The sequence below is a fragment of the Podarcis gaigeae genome, assembly GCF_964106915.1.
Source record: "Podarcis gaigeae genome assembly, chromosome: 7".
NCBI lineage: Eukaryota > Metazoa > Chordata > Lepidosauria > Squamata > Lacertidae > Podarcis > Podarcis gaigeae.
In genome coordinates, this window is record NC_139683.1 from 76,103,125 (window position 1) to 76,120,223 (window position 17,099).

A 17,099-nucleotide genomic window follows, 5' to 3' on the forward strand; every position below is an offset into this window, starting at 1 on the left:
CTGTGGGGCGTGTGCCCCACGTTGGGAACCACGGTTTTAGAGGAAAGCAGTGGAGCACGAGTAATTCTGTGTGTAAAAATCAGAGTACGCTTGTTATTTCTGTTTGTCCCGTGCTTTGAGTAATACTGCGTAAAGGACGTTTTGTCAAAAATCTGTTTGTGTGTGACAATTGACCTGCTCTGCCTTACCTCTTTCCAGGCAATAGAGAACAGAGATTCAGCAGCTATGGCACTTTATTCCCAGTGCTTTGCCTGGGTTATTAAAAAAATCAACAGCAGAATAAAAGGCAAAGACGACTTCAAGTCCATTGGAATTTTGGACATCTTTGGATTTGAAAATTTTGAGGTATGTTCCAAAGCTTTCCACTTGGCTTATCCTTTTTTGGTGTTCACCGTTTGGCTCATTCCTCCATAACTTACCATATTTTTTGCTCTATAAGACTCACTTTTTCCCTCCTAAAAAGTAAGGGGAAATGTGTGTGTGTCTTATGGAGCGAATGCAGGCTGCGCAGCTATCCCAGAAGGCAGAACAGCAAGAGGGATTGCTGCTTTCACTGCGCAGCGATCCCTCTTACTATTCTGGCTTCTGAGATTCAGAATTTTTTTTTTTTCTTGTTTTCCTCCTCCAAAAACTAGGTGCGCCTTGTGGTCTGGTGCGTCTTATAGAGCGAAAAATACGGTAACTAGAATTGCCTGTTGCTGAGGGTGTTTTGGGGGCTGGGGTGTTGTTTGGGGGGGTTTTGTTACAGGGGGTTGTTGCTGTTGGTTTGTTTGTATCTGCCTTCTAGATCTTGTCGTGATTCACGTGGAAATTGTTCGGTTTGGTTGTGTATTTTAGAATGTTTTACTTATTGTTTATGGTGACTTTTGTTATATTGTAGTTACGTATTTTTTCCATGTTCTTGAGCACGATTTTAACTGTAGAAAAGTGGCGTAGAAATAAAAGTTACGCCTCTATGTGTTGTTTTTATTACCTGAACATCTTTTGTTCCTTTCCAGGTTAATCGCTTTGAGCAGTTCAATATTAACTATGCAAACGAAAAGCTTCAGGAGTATTTCAACAAGCACATTTTTTCATTAGAGCAGTTGGAATACAGCAGGTAAGAACTGCAAAAGGCTTTTCTCCACCCCTACTGCCCTTTACATTTTTATTTTGATGCTCAGCTCGATAGAGGTATTACGGACCATCATGCAGTTCATTTCACTATTATTTTAAAACAAGCTGATTGCCATTCACCATTCCTAATAAGTGGACCAAAAATCTTTGTGTCTGATAATTGTAATAAAATGTGTCTCTTGGTCTCTCTTAGAGAAGGACTCCCATGGGAAGACATCAATTGGACAGATAATGGGGAGTGCTTGGATCTTATTGAAAAGGTAAACATTTTTTAATAAGGTGTGATGTGCAGTATCTTGAACTGAGTTTATACAAATTTAGCTACCGTATTTTTCCGTGTATAACACAACCTCACATATAAGACAACCCCAACTTTAGGAAGCCTAAAATTAAGAAATCAGTATTTTAAAGTTGTTCAGCTTTTTTGGGAAACTGCTCAAACCCCCACGCTTCGGCACAGCCTCGCATTACCTACCCAGCCAATTCACCCAAGATTTACCGTATAAACCTGTGTATAAGACTACCTCCCATTTTTTACTTAAAAGGGGGGGGGGGACATTGGCTTCTACACGGAAAAATACGGTATTCACTGCCTCAATACTTGGTTTGTTTTTTGTGAAAGGAAGTCTGCAAGTTTGAGGAATATAAAATTATAATAATGGGGGAAGCTGTGTTCCTTTCTATAAACATTTTTCGTGGTTTGGGGTTTACAAAGATGAAACTGTTCACCAAAATGTTGATTTGGTAATACGATAACTGTTCATTTTGAACTTCAACATACTTCGCATGGCCACAGCATTGAATAGAAGCAAGCATTTCTCTCTTACTGCTTTGCCACCATCTTCCCAGCTGGGCTACGGCATGGAGTCACATACAGAGGAGTAGTAAGGCACCATTTGCAATCTGACTTAAAGATTCTTGCCTTGTTCACGTTCTTTAGCTCTTGCCAATAACTGTAGATGACTTCAAGGTGCTTGTTTTCGCCTCTTCTATCCCAGCCCCCAATCCTTTTAAATTTATAAATTTCACGTTGGGAACCAGCCAGAGGGCCTTCTCAGTAGTGGCACCCGCCCTGTGGAACGCCCTTCCACCAAGGAGAAAAACAACTATCAGACTTTTAGAAGACATCTGAAGGCAGCCCTCTTTAGAGAAGGTTTTAATGTTTAATAGACTATTGTATTTTAATATTCTGTTGGAAGCCACCCAGAGTGGCTGGGGTGTACATAATAAATTATTATTATTAAGCAAATTGCCAGGGTTAATGGGAGTGGTAGTTTAGCAACATATTGAGGGCCACAAATGGCAGCTTAAACCAGGGTTATAGTCGGCAAAACAGAATGCCTAGTTGTCATTTGGGGGCCAGGCGGCTTGAAAGTCATATTTGTCATTCTGATTGTGCAGAAAAAATGTAACTGGTAGAATTCTACAGGACGTGTTGCTAGTGTGTGAAAGCAGTCCAGATCCAAACATTCCCAGGCATGCACCTCCAGATGATGGAGACGTCAGGTGCCATCCTGGCTCCTGGGCATCTTCACTGGGTTGCAAGTGGCCGATAGCCAGGTGCAAAATGCAAAATTTCAAATGCTAGCCACAGGTTAGTCACCTCTGCACTAGATGTTATAAAAAAGAGATATGAGGCTGCTGTTTTTGATGGCAACCCTGCATTTCAGGCACCTGGAAGAATATTCCATTCAAATCCATTTATGCAGCTAAAAGCCCAGCACCACTGTGTTACACCATTTGAAAAAGGGTTTTTTTTTAAATTACAGTCATACTTCATGTTACGTTTGCTTCATGATACGTTTTTTCCTGTTGCGTCCTGCGGCGGCCCAGAAGTACTGGAAAGGGTTACTTTCGGGTTTCGCCACTCACGCATGCGCACAAGCGCCAAATCGCGCTGCGCACCTGCGCAGATATGGCGCTTCAGGTTGTGGGCTTTTCATGTTGCGAATGGGCGTCCGGAATGGATCCCGTTCGCAACCAGAGGTTGATGTTGTTGTTTAGTCGTGACCGACTCTTCGTGACCCCATGGACCAGAGCACGCCAGGCACTTCTGTCTTCCACTGCCTCCCGCAGTTTGGTCAAACTCATGCTGGTAGCTTCAAGAACACTGTCCAACCATCTCATCCTCTGTTGTCCCCTTCTCCTTGTGCCCTCCATCTTTCCCAACATCAGGGTCTTTTCCAGGGAGTCTTCTCTTCTCATGAGGTGGCCAAAGTACTGGAGCCTCAGGTTCAGGACCTGTCCTTCCAGTGAGCACTCAGGGCTGATTTCCTTCAGAATGGATAGGTTTGATCTTCTTGCAGCCCATGGGACTCTCAAGGGTCTCCTCCAGCACCATAATTCAACTGTACAAAAAAGAAAACAGAAGTATAAACCATTTGTGATCCGCCTAATATTATTTTGTCTTGTGTCTTAATTACCCAGAAACTTGGTTTGTTAGCACTTATCAATGAAGAAAGCCATTTTCCCCAAGCTACAGACAGCACCTTGTTGGCAAAGTTACACATCCAACATGCGGTAAGTAATGTATTTCTCATTTGTTTTATAGATGTGTGGTGTGCTGCAGATCTTCAAAGACGTAGTTGGAATTTCTCCTGTTCAGAGTGTTTATTGACTTTGCAAAAGTGTTTCTGGTTAAAATTCTGGGACCTGCATTGTGCTGATCTTCATTGTGCGAGATAATGCATGGAGGTTTTGCGCACAGTGTCTGTAAGAAAATCTTAAGTACCCAAACAGACATAGCAGGCCTTTTCTAAAGCCGGTTCTCCAGTGAGTTCTGATAAGCAAGCTTATTCAGACCTCCTTCAATATTTCAGTTCCTCAACCTAAAAGTTTATCTTTCTTTTTTGTTCCCCTTTTGTAAACAGAGCAATCCTTTTTATGTGAAACCGAGGGTTGCTGTTCACAACTTTGGAGTGAAACATTATGCCGGAGAGGTAATTTCCTTTTTCCTTAATGTGCGTTGAAATTCTTCCAAAGAGCATTTCAGAGGCAGTTCAGTTTTGCCCTGCAGCCACTTGCAAATTAACTGAAGCATTCAGTTTCTTCTCTGCTGTTTACAATGGTCCCTCTGTGAGAAGCTGTTAATAAGAGGGGCTTCTTTTTCCTTCTTCTTTTTTTTTTAATAGCTGAGCCTGTTCTGCCTCTTTTCAAATAGGTTCAGTATGATGTCAGAGGAATCCTGGAGAAAAACAGGGACACTTTCAGGGACGATCTCCTGAACCTCTTGCGGGAAAGCAGGTACGTCAGCTATTTTCAATCTGGGGGTCTTGATCCTTGTTAAGATGCTGGAAACAGTGGCCTCAATATACCACAATATACCTTTGGTTTGCAGTTCTAAACAGACACTCTCCTGCACTCTTCATAATTTCTTGTACTTGGATTTGCTAAGAAACTGCACCGAGTTGTGAGTCTGCTATCGCATACAGTCTGGGCTGTGTGTACGCGTGCTTTGATTTGTTTTGTAGGGTGCCAGCGTGGTGTAGTGGTTAAGAGCAGTGGACTCGTAATCTGGTGAACCGGGTTCACTTCCCCGCTCCTCCACATGCAGCTGCTGGGTGACCTTGGGCCAGTCACACTTCTTTGAAGTCTCTCTGCCTCTCTCACCTCACAGAGTGTTTGTTGTGGGGGAGGAAGGGAAAGGAGAATGTTAGCTGCTTTGAGACTCCTTAAGAGGAGTGAAAGGCGGGATATCAAGTCCAAACTCTTCTTCTTCTTCTTTTTCTTCTTCTTCTTCGCCCTGGACTGTGGAAAGAGGATAAAGCTCTATGAATGGCATATCCACCAATTTGCGTTTGACTGGTTGCGCCGAAGGTCAAGGGGCATGTTTATTCTGCCTCCCCTGAATTCTGCATACCTTAATCCTCCTTTAAAGGGATTGTGTGTGCCCACATTCTGCAATGTTTTGATCAAGTCAGCAAGACACCAGCCAAATAATTTTTTGTCTTCATTCCATTTGGAGAAGGTTCAAATTGATTTTTATTAATTTATGGAGTGACAATTTTTTGAGAGCTCCGGTTGTAATTTGCTGCATTCGCAGCCGAAACAAATTACGGACATATAACAATTTGAGAATGTTTTTTATTGTTGTTGAAGCGCATGTGAATTTCACATGTTTTACATTTTTCAGAACGCTTCACTTAATGTAGAATCTGAGTGTCTTGTATTCCAACGGCGACTCTAAACCAGAGAGAGAATTTTCAGTAGGAAAAAACAACCACGCCATAGAGTAGTTGGAGGGCGGGAACTGACATGGTTTGTCCTGCTTATGAAACGCGGAGCCATTTAGAGAAATTTTCAGAGAGATGTGTGTATCAGTATGTATGAGAATATAGACCTATAAAACTTTTGTACACATATAGTTGCATGTGGAGGAAAAAGTACATAAAAACTACTCTGTGCAACACTTGCAAATGGAAAATCTAACTTATGGGGGGCGGGTTGCAGTGGGGGGGTGTATGTGGGCAGGGGGCTGTAAATGTGAAATCACCAATGAATATTGGCCTATTAATTTTTTTTTATTGTACAGTATTGTATTCATAAAATAAACAGCAAAATGAAATGAAAAACACAGTTACCTTCACCACAGAGTGCAGTTGCAATTTAATGATGTCAGACAATATTCAGTACAGTGGTGCCCCGCAAGACGAATGCCTCGCAAGACGAAAAACTCGCTAGACGAAAGAGTTTTCCGTTTTTGAGGTTCTTCGCAAGACGAATTTCCCTATGGGCTTGCTTCGCAAGACGAAAACGTCTTGCGAGTTCTTGAGAGTTCCCCCCTTTTTTTTTTTTACTTTTTCTAAGCCGTTAAGCCACTAAAAGCACTAAGCCGCTAATAGCCGTGCTTCGCAAGACGAAAAAACCGCAAGACGAAGAGACTCGCGGAACGAATTAATTTCGTCTTGCGAGGCACCTCTGTATTTTGTTACATATGTTATGAAAGGTCTTCAGTTATCTATAAGTATTGATTGTCCCATTTCCCCAGAATCTTTTGAAGTGCATAATTTTTATCATCATTAAGGTTTGCCAAGCACTTTGAAGCCATTCATCTTTTGTTGGTAAATCTGATTTCTTCCAAAATTTTGCAGCCATTATCCATTGTAAGTAGATTGATTTTGCTAAGTGTTGATGTTGGTTTTTTAATAGGTTGCTCCGGTAGTTTTCTTATCTCCTTAATATACATATTTTAATCCTCATTCTTCTACTAAATACAGCAGCTTTCATGGGAAAGTCAAAAGAGCCCAACAAAGAAAACAGGCAATGCTTGTTGCTTAATTTGTGCAATAAAGGAGGCAGACATAACTCTGGACACATAGAAGCATCATGAGAGTTTTCCTTAAAGGATGTTAATCAATATAATATAGAGGCATGCAGAGGGGAAGTTGTTCAGTACTTAGCAGAACTGCATATGTGAAGCTTTTATGGCTATTTGGCTGAGGTTTTGTTATGAACACCTTCAGCATCTTCCCACAACCTGGAAAAACTCGTTAAAATCACATTTTTGCCCCATATTTTGCTCTTCTGAATTAACATTGAACCAATTTTGCAGTAGCATTTCACATGTTTGTTTTATTCTGTGAAACATGGTTTCTCCTCTCCTGCTTCTGTTTCAGCCTCGATTTCATCTACGACCTCTTTGAACATGTTTCCAGCCGCAGCAGCCAAGATACTTTAAAATCTGGAACCAAACATCGGAAGCCCACCGTCAGCCTGCAGTTTAAGGTGAGCTCCTTCATCCATCGAGCTCTTCCAAGCGTTGCCTTTTGTGTGTGATCAGTAGGGCTGAATTCTCTTACTCACTCGATCTACTCTGGTCCTTCCTTTTAGCTGATCAGACAACACATTTCAAAAAGTTATAATTTTGATTATTAGATGCATGCCTCTGATTGGTAGGCAGCCCTATTTAGGGACGTTTTTGATGTTTAATGTGTTTTTAATATTTTGTTGGGAGCCACCCTGAGTGGCTGGGGTATAAATATTATAATAATATTATTATTATTATTATTATTATTATTATTATTATTATTATTATTATTGCTAGGGATCACAGGTAGCAGCTGCTGCCCTTGCATCCTTCTTGAGGGCTTTGGAAATTTTAAGCAGAAGTTTGGTGGCCATCTGTCTCAGATCCCTTAGCTATGATTCCTTCATTGGAGGGGGGTGGACTAGATGAGCCTTGGTGCCCCTTGCAACTCTCCCAAATCTATGATTCTCTGTTTTTCCTTTTGGAAAGCCTGCTCTGGTGTAATTTTCAGTCCTTGCCACTAGGTGCTGCTACGGCGACTGCTTGCAAGTGGTTTGCCAAGATAAGTACAAGGTACAATTTGATCCTTCCTCCCCTATTTTTTTTTTTTTTTAGGATTCGCTGCATTCCTTAATGGCAACGCTAAGCACCTCCAACCCTTTCTTTGTCCGCTGTATCAAGCCGAACATGGAGAAGGTAAGGTTTAAGCTTTTAAGATTGCATTTGCCTTGGATCTTTCTGCCAGGGGGCCATGGAACGATGGCTGAACCTTGCTTTTTCATGATCACCACTACCTGTAGAACAGCAAAATTCTGCTTCTAATCTCTGAGATTCTACGTAGTTTTCAAAGTTGGCCAACTTTCGGCATCATGTCTTCAGTCCTTAATTGTTGGTTTACCTTACGCTTGTTGTGTGTGCTGTAAAGATTATACTGCTTTTCTGAAATCCTCTTACTGATAGATGAAACAGTTGGCAAAGCAGCAGCTTGTACTAAGGGTTAGCAGAAACCTTTGCTAGCAATTTTTTGATCTTGTGAGACACCCCTCAGGCTGCAATCATGTACAATCAGAAGTAAGCCTCAATTCGTTCAATCCTGCTTACGCCCAGGTAAGGTGGAAAGCAGTGTAGATATATGCTGCAATCTCTTCTTAGTTTATTGTTGATTTTATGTTTCAAAGGATTGAGAGAGTTGTTTTCATGTTTTTTTTCCAAATAGTTTATTTTTTGTTCTCTTTGCAAATCACTTTGAGGTTGTTTTTTCATAACCATCAAGTGGTATATAAGTTTTATGAAATAAATACAGTTGTACCTCAGAAATTGAATGCCTTGTGAGTCGAAAGTTTTGGCTGCCGAATGCCGCAAACCAGGAAGTGAGTGTTCCGGTTTTCAAATGTTCTTTGGAACCTGAATGTCTGGCATGGGTTCCACAGCTTCTGATTGGCTGCAGAAGAAGCTTCCTGCAGCCAATCAGAAGCCACGCCTTGGTTTCCAAACGTTTCGGAAATCAAACGGACTTCCGGAATGGATTCCGTTCAACTTCCAAGGTACAACTGTAAATGAAACAAATATTTGTGGTTGTTAAAGCAGATATTAGTTTAATTTGTAGGTTGTTGATAGCTGCTTGCTAAATTTTAAACCATGGGTAGGCAAACTAAGGGCCAGATCCGGCCCAATCGCCTTCTCAATCCGGCCCATGGACAGTCTGGGAATTAGCTTGTTTTTACATGAGTAGAATGTGTGCTTTTATTTAAAATGCATCTCTGGGTTATTTGTGGGGCATAGGAATTCATTCATTCCCCCCCCCAAAATATAGTCCGGCCCCCCACAAGGTCTGAGGGACAGAGGACTGGCCCCCTGCTGAAAAAGTTTGCTGACCCCTGTCTTAAACAATGCCCACATTTTGTTTAAGAGTTTAAACCAGTGGTTTTCTAATTTCCAGGAGGCTCTTTCCATATTGAGGCCTCCTAAGAAATCACAGCGCTATGTAGAGGAACTGTGGGGAATATTCTCATAATCTGTTCATATGGGGCCTTGGCCAGACCTCCTGAGTGTCTTGCTGCCACCTCAGATTAATCAAGGATGCATCCTGGCACCCACCCACTTCTCTGTAGCTCTGCAGGAAAAGATGGATCTTAGACCATTCCTGACCTTCTCAATGAGGAACTCGTGATAAGCTTCAAGGAACCCAAGAGCTTCTTGGAACTCAATCTCTGGCTTAGATTCCAGTACTTTTAGAAAGAAACCCTTCCTTCCTTCCTTCCTTCCTTCCTTCCTTCCTTCCTTCCTTCCTTCTTCTTCTTATATTTTGACAAAGTAATAATCATAAATAAATAAGAATAAAAATGTGCACCCAACCCACGAGACCATTCCATTGTGACTATCCAGCCTCCCAGAATTTCAACACCTCTTGCAATGGTTTGACCCCTTTCCGTTTTAACAATACAAATTCTACAAACACCCTCCATATCTCCTCAAAATCATTAATCCTGCATATTTCCTGTTTTACCTTAATACCTTTAGGGCTCTCTGTCTTTCCCTGAGACTATATTTATATCTATATCTATCTATCATCTATCTATCTATCTATCTATCTATCTATCTATCTATCTATCTATCAGCTATCTATCTATCTGTTTGTCTATCTAGCTATCTATATCTGTGCACACACACATATATACTGTATTTTTCGCCCTATAGGACGCACTTTTTTCCCTCCAAAAATGAAGGGGAAATGTGTGTGCGTCCTATGGGGCGAATGCAGGCTTTCACTGAAGCCTGGAGAGGGAAAGGGGTCGGTGCACAGCGACCCCTATTGCTCTCCAGGCTTCAGGAAGCTATCCACAAGCCTTGGGAGCCGGTCTCCCAAGGCTTGCAGAGAGCTGCGTGCATCCTGAAGCCTGGGGCGCGCTGAACAGCATGCCCCGGGCTTCGGGCAGCTCTCCGCAAGCCGGGGGAGCCCGGCGCGACTTCCTGCCGGGCTCCCTAGGCTTGTGGATTGCAGCCTGTTCTGGGGGCTGGGGTCAGGGAAAGCTCGGGCTGGGGGGGGGGATAATATTTTTTTCTTTATTCCCCCCCCAAAAAAAAACTAGGTGCGCCCTATGGGCCAGTGCGCCCTATGGGGCGAAAAATACGGTACATATATATGCACTGTGCTTTTACTACTCAGTTCAGGATTTTTCCAGGTTCTTCCCCCACCCCCTGCCCAACCCAAGTATCTGACTCCTTGCCAAAATATTTCCTTGCATGACTCTATGTTTAAAGCAAAGTTATCATAAGGCAACTTTGCAAACAAGAAACACCTCTTGTAGAACAAGCATGATGCTATAATCTACATGCGCATTTTAAACCACAACAACAACTTAAGGATTGAACATTCACAAAAGAAAGCATTACTGAAAGCATACATTTCTATGCAGTTAAGATTAAACCTTTTGCGCTTAAATGTACTTTCAATGCATAGTACACACCCATACATCTGTCTGTGTGTGTGTGTGCACATTCCTCCACATATTATGTTTCAAGACTGGCAGTCTTCCTGTGACTTGCAGGTAGACCATTTTAAAGAAATAAGGCTATTCCAGCTGAGCCTCTATTAAATAGCTTTCTTGGGAAACATAGCCCTGGTTTATACCCAGCCTTAGTGCTGGTCTGAGTAACACCTCTTTTCTCAGCTGCTTAGAATACAATTTTAGGAAATGGGGACATAAATAAATTACGGTACTATTTACACATAAATGCCGTTTACCTTCCTGCCACAGCAGGGATTCGAACCGCCATGGTCTAAACCACTGAGTCTCTTAGACTTGCCGATCAGAAGGTCGGCAGTTCGAATCCCTGTGACAGGGTGAGCTCCCGTTGCTCTGTCCCAGCTCCTGCCAACCTAGCAGTTCAAAAGCACGCCAGTGCAAGTAGATAAATAGGTACTGCTGCAGCGGAAAGGTAAACAGCGTTTTCATGCACTCTGGTTTCCGTCATGGTGTCCCGTTGCACCAGAAGTGGTGTAGTCATCTGTCCACATGACCAGGAAAAGCTGTCTGTGGACAAACACCGGCTCCCTTGGCCTGAAAGCAAGATGAGCGCCGCAACCGCATAGTCACCTTTGACTGGCTGTACCTGTCCAGGGATCCTTTACCTTTATTCTTATTATGGATTCGGACATCCCTATTTTCATCAGAGAACTGTTGGCAGGTATGCCATTCATTTCTTTGTGGCAACAGATCTGCGAGGAAGGCCTGGGAACAAGAGATACAGTGGTACCTCGGATTACAGACGCTTCAGGTTACAGACGCTTCAGGTTAGACTCCGCTAACCCAGAAATATTACCTCAGGTTAAGAACTTTGCTTCAGGATGAGAACAGAAATCACACGGTGGCAGCGGGAGGCCCCATTAGCTAAAGTGGTACCTCAGGTTAAGAACAGTTTCAGGTTAAGAACAGACCTCCGGAACGAATTAAGATCTTAACCCAAGGTACCCCAGTTCACCGTTCTACATGGAATGAGAGATGACACTCTTGTGTCTCAACACATATGCATCAGGCTGTGAACCAGCCGACAGGACAGAAATGACACATGTTTCTCCTGATGTCTGCCTGCTCTCTGCTAGCTTAAAGTCTTGGCCACGGAAAAGGCTGCCCTTGTGTGTGGCTTGGCGGAGAGTTGATGACAGGTGCAAAGTTTTAATTGGAAGGGACTCCCGGTGGGGATGAGCAGTTCGTATGAGCCGCTCACGTTGTCAGAAGGAAACATGGCTACAGCTCGACTAGGGATAAAGTATCTTTTTGAGATCTCGATGGTTTCTCTTGGCCCGCTGGATTTGGCCGAAGGCATTATATTTCCTTTTCACAATGGGAAGAATGTTGTGCATCAGGGTTTAAAGGAATGTTGGGGTCTGGGTGAGTCGAAGCTTTGAGTAGTTGTCTAGACAGCGCACTGCTCCCCCTTGTCATGTGTAACCGCCATATCAAGTGCTTTTCAGGATGACTCATGAGTTAAGCCAGAGCTTTTATGAGGAACAAGATTCTATAGGATGTGGGAGGTCAGTCGGGGACAGAAAAAGGAGACAATACAAGAACCCTCCTCACCTCTCCTCAAAAGAATGACTAAGCAAGGCCTGCCGTAGACACACAGCTCTGTATTATGCCTGCCATGGTCTGAAAGGCTGGTGACTGATGAATGTTTTAAATGGACTGACAATGTTCATTGCCAAGAGAATGTTTTGGGGTTGTTTTTTTAAAAAAGAAAATCCCTGTCAAAACCAGTGGCATAGCGTGGGTTGTCAGCACCCGGGGCAAGGCAAGTAATTTGCGCCCCCTAACCCGTGGATTTGCACCCCCTAACCCTAACCCCCAGATGTTGCGCCCGGTGCGGCCGGCCCCCCTTCACCCCCCACGCTACGCTACTGGTCAAAACAACGTACAGTGGTACCTCGGGTTAAGTACTTAATTCGTTCCAGAGGTCCATTCTTAACCTGAAACTGTTCTTAACTTGAAGCACCACTTTAGCTAATGGGGCCTCCTGCTTCCGCCGCGCCGCCAGAGCATGATTTCTGTTCTCATCCTGAAGCAAAGTTCTTAACCCGAGGTACTATTTCTGGGTTAGCGACGTCTGTAACCTGAAGCATATGTAACCTGAAGTGTATGTAACCCGAGGTACCACTGTATTGGACAGCTATAATGCAGCAAAAGAAAGATTCAACCTATTTGTGATTATCTTTATGTTACATATTCTTCTTTGGTAGGGGCACCATTCCTGTTTGACAAGGGGCAGAGCACCCCCCTGCCAAAAAAGAAAAGCAATTACCGTATTTTTTGCACCATAACACTCACTTTTTTTCCTCCTAAAAAGTAAGGGGAAATGTCTGTGCGTGTTATGGAGGGAATGCCTATGGGTGGCATGCCTACGGATTTTCCTCCTCTAAAAACTACGTGCGTGTTATGGTCAAGTGCGTGTTATAGAGCGAAAAATACGGTAATTCGTCTGTTAAACACATTTGTAGGTGTAGAAATCATTCAATATGTCAATACAAATGGAAGCCGTTAAAACTGCAGTTGCGATATAAGGGATTGGTATTTGGACTGGAGCGCAATTGAAATTTATAAGATTTTGAAACACAGAAAATAATCAAACCATTAATTCTAGCACGTGGGGGGCAACCTAAATTGTATAATTTGGCATCTTAATGATTGGTATTATTAATTGTATTATAATTTGGCATTGTTATAATGAAGCTATTATTGGATTGTTGTAATTCAAAACTAATAAATTATCACAAAATAAATAAATAAAAATAGTCTGTTAAACCAAAATGCTAAATTGTCGCAGCTCCCATTATCGCTCCCCTCTTTCTCCTCCACCTCCAGCATGGCCAAAAGGAGAACATTGCAAGCCTTAGATGTACCTTCTTCTTCTTCTTTGGCGATTCCTCGTAGCCGGGTACAATTGTCTTCCATAAACACAGTTTTAGCAATGAGTCCGTAAGTGACTGTGGAGGCCAATTCTGGATCCACACGTCCTTCCACGGTGGGGATATTGGTTTCTAGACAGGAGTTGATCACGGTGAGGGTTTGGAAAGCGTTCCTTCCTCTTAGCACATTTCTCCTTTGCGTTGAATTTGAGTGTCTTCAAAGCCCATGACACCTTTGGTAAAGGCTGTTCTCCAACTGGAGAGCTCGCAGGCCAGTGTTTCCCAGTTGCCGGTGCTTAGACTACATTTTTTTAGATGTGCCTTGAGACAGTCTTTAAACCTCTTTTGTTGACCACCAGCACCAGCACCATTCAAACCCTAAGCTATGGTTAATTCAAGCTGTGGGCTGTTATAAAGTTTGCAAATTCTTCACAGTTGTGCCACAGGAGGAGGGGACAGCATGTGAGCCTGAGGCTTGCTGCAACTCATCCTGAGAGTGCAGAATATAGTTTAGTGTTGCGTGGCTGAACAGAGAGGAGGAGCACTTAGGTGTGCTGCAACATCGTCACATGTGCTCCAGAGTCAGCAAGCGGTAAAAAGCAAGGAGCGGGAAGTGCCCACTGTGGAGAGCAAAGTTGGATGGGCATCTGTCATGGATACTTTAGTTGTGATTCTTGGGAAAATTGCCCTCCCTCCTTCCCATTCCAGAGCAAATAAGCATGTCCCTTCACCAGTTACAGAACACTGGTTGTGTAAGGCAATGTCAAAAGAATATTGAAACTCCGCAAGATGTAAAATGTGCTGAATGGTTGAGACAGGAAAAAAACTGACATTTTCTCTTTTAAGGTGTGTGTTGTGCAGTTACTGGTGTTTGAGCTGAGCATAAGAACTGTGTGATTTGGTTCGATGTCACCTGCAAGAGACTGAGGAGCAGAAAGAAATTATTCCCTGTGATTGGGAAGGAATAGCCTAGCAGGTTTTTGGAACGAATCTATGAGCCAGGAGTTATTTTGAGAAAACCTGGTATCGCATTTAAATCAGATGGAAGGCTCTGAGTGATTCTTGAACGTTTCAGAAACTGGATAGCTCTTGGAAGCAATACTTTTTCAAGTGGGTGGAAGAAGGGTGCGCCTGAGACAACAGAGCAACATTTTTGGAGACTGATAAGCTATGTCTTCTGTGGCAAATTTCCAAGCACAGTTATCCATTAAGCTCATAATTTGACCTTCATTGAACCCAATGTCCATGGCGCTGGTTGTTTTTTTTGTAGGGTAAATACCTTTGTTGGTGTATATCTTATTAAAAAATGCCTTGTAGGCTCTGAAATACACCCACTGTTCTTCCCAGCTCAGTTTTGAATTCAGGATGCAAGCAACCTCTCCAGCTGCCCCTTTCCGTTTCTCTAGAATTACTTTAATATGCAGCAAGTGGTGTTGCATCTAGCTCATTATCCCAGAAACTCATCACAAGGTTGCAGGAATTCGTAAAAGTGAACCATGAATGATTTTTTCTGTATATAGGGATTGAAGCAGCTTGGAAATCTGAGGTGAGAGACGGCAGGAAGACAGATGGAAAGAAAGCTTTTCCGTAGCAGCATTATATCATGCATAAATCCCTGAACTGATTATTTCATGTCAATGGAAGACAATGCCAGTTTTTCTTAGCATGAATGGGTTCTCTGATGTGTAGCTGCTAGGAAATTTGTTAGTCTTTTTCTTAAGTTATTACCGTATTTTTCGCACTATAGGACGCACCGGTCCATAGGACGCACCTAGATTTGGGGGGGGGGGAATAAAGGGGAAAAAAATATTTCCCCCCCCCAGGCGCGGGGCTGGGGAAGCCCGAGCTTCCCCCAGAACGGGGCCCAGAGCCATGCCGAAGCTGCGCGCAGCTTTGGCATCGCTCTGGGAGCTTGCAGGGCTGGGGGAGGAGGAAGCCCTCCGCCAGCCTCCAAACCATGGCACACTGCGCCTCTCCCGCTGTCTCCCGAGTTTGCGGGGCTGGCGACGGGGAGGAGCAGGCTTCTCCCCCCCGCCAGCCTTCTAACCAAGTCGGGGGACAGCGGGAAGGGCGCGCTGCGCCTCTCCCGCTGTCTCCCAAGTTTGCGGAGCTGGCGGTGGGGCTCTCCAGGCTTCAGCGAAAGCCTGCATTCGCACCATAGGACGCACACACATTTCCCCTTCATTTTTGGAGGGGAAAAAGTGTGTTCTATAGTGCGAAAAATACGGTACTTAAGAAGGTTATTACTTAAGAAGGGGATGCGGGTGGCGCTGTGGTCTAAACCACTGAGCCTCTTGGGCTTGCCGATCAGAAGGTTGCTGGTTCGAATCCCTGTGACAGCGTGAGCTCCTGTTGCTTGGTCCCAGCTCCCAGTTTGAAAGCATGCCAGTGCAAGTAGATAAATAGGTATGGCTGCAGCAGGAAGGTAAATGGTGTTTCCGTGCACTCTGATTTCCGTTATGGTGTCCCGTTGTGCCAGAAGCGGTTTTGTCATGCTGGCCACATGACCCGAAAGCTGCCTTTGACTGGACTTAACCGTCCAGGGGTCCTTTACCTTTTTACCTTAACTTAAGAAGGCACTGAGGTGCATGGTGCCAGTGTAGCAAGGACTGCCCCCCACCTTTTTCAGATTTTGACATTTGGATCTAGATGTTCAGGGCCAGGACAAAACAGTGGACCTCGTTAATTCCAGAATCTACTGTTTTAAAGGACTTTATTACTACAGTTTTGACCCACCCTTCTCGCTTGGAACCCATGATATACATTTATCCCTGCATATTATCCCCACAATAACCCTAAGAGCATAAGAAGAGAGCTGACTATCAGATCAGAGGCCCATCTTGTTCTTACCGTGGTCAAGCAAATGTCTATGAAAAGCCCATAAGAAGGACTCTGGGCCAACAGCATTTTCCCCACTTGTGACTCCTAGCAAAAATTAAGGGGCATATTGCCTGCGATACTGCAGAAGAGCTATCATGCTAAATCTTACTCTCCATGAATTTGTCTAAATCCTGTGGCGAAAATTCCACAATTTAACTGAGAGTAGAATTACTTCCTTTGTCATAAATCTTCAGCTTGATTGGATGACTCTAGGTTCTAGCGTTATAGGAGAGAGAGAGAGAAAAATTCACTTGGTCCATGTTTCCCACAAAATGCATAAATTTGTACACCTCTATCATGTCTCCCTGTGTGCTCCTTTTATCAAAACGAAAATGCCCAAAATGTTGTAACCATCTTTCCTCAGTTGGCACTACAGTGGTACCTCATGTTACATATTCTTCAGGTTACATACGCTTCAGGTTACAGACTCTGCTAACCCAGAAATAGTACCTCGGGTTAAGAACTTTGCTTCAGGATGAGAACAGAAATCGTGCGGCGGTGGCATGGCAACAGTGTGAGGCCCCATTAGCTAAAGTGGTGCTTCAGGTTAAGAACAGTTTCAGGTTAAGAACGGACCTCTGGAACGCATTAAGTACTTAACCTGAGGTACCACTGTACTTCCCATCAAATTACTGGGCATAGGGAAGCAGAATCACTTATTGTCAAGGCTAGTACAGTGGTACCTCAGTTGTCGAATGTAATGCATTCTGGAAGACTGTTCGAGTTCTGAAACATTGAAAAACCAAGGCACAAAGAGCTGTCTACAAATTCAGTTGAGAAAATTGAAAAACACACAGCGGAAGCCATTCGACTTCTGAGACGTGTTAGAAAACAGAAGCATTTACTTTTCAGCATTTGGGTTCTGAAATGTTCGTCAGCCGAGACATTTGAGAACCAAGGTACCGCTGTACCAAAAATAACAAAAACACACACACAAGGAAAGAGAAAGTCTGG

At 43.5% G+C, this 17,099-nt stretch overlaps 1 protein-coding gene across 3 annotated transcripts in view; it reads left to right on the forward strand.

Annotated features, from left to right (window-relative positions):
* Positions 1–17,099, forward strand: part of MYO10 (myosin X) — a 190,018-nt gene that overhangs the window by 118,153 nt on the left and 54,766 nt on the right. For all 3 annotated transcript variants that reach the window (XM_083747119.1, XM_083747120.1, XM_083747118.1), the window contains 8 exons: positions 199–345; positions 999–1,099; positions 1,310–1,376; positions 3,544–3,636; positions 3,987–4,055; positions 4,277–4,359; positions 6,732–6,840; positions 7,478–7,558. In XM_083747119.1, coding sequence (XP_083603245.1) covers positions 199–345; positions 999–1,099; positions 1,310–1,376; positions 3,544–3,636; positions 3,987–4,055; positions 4,277–4,359; positions 6,732–6,840; positions 7,478–7,558 — 750 coding nt within the window. The remainder of the gene's footprint in view (positions 1–198; positions 346–998; positions 1,100–1,309; positions 1,377–3,543; positions 3,637–3,986; positions 4,056–4,276; positions 4,360–6,731; positions 6,841–7,477; positions 7,559–17,099) is intronic.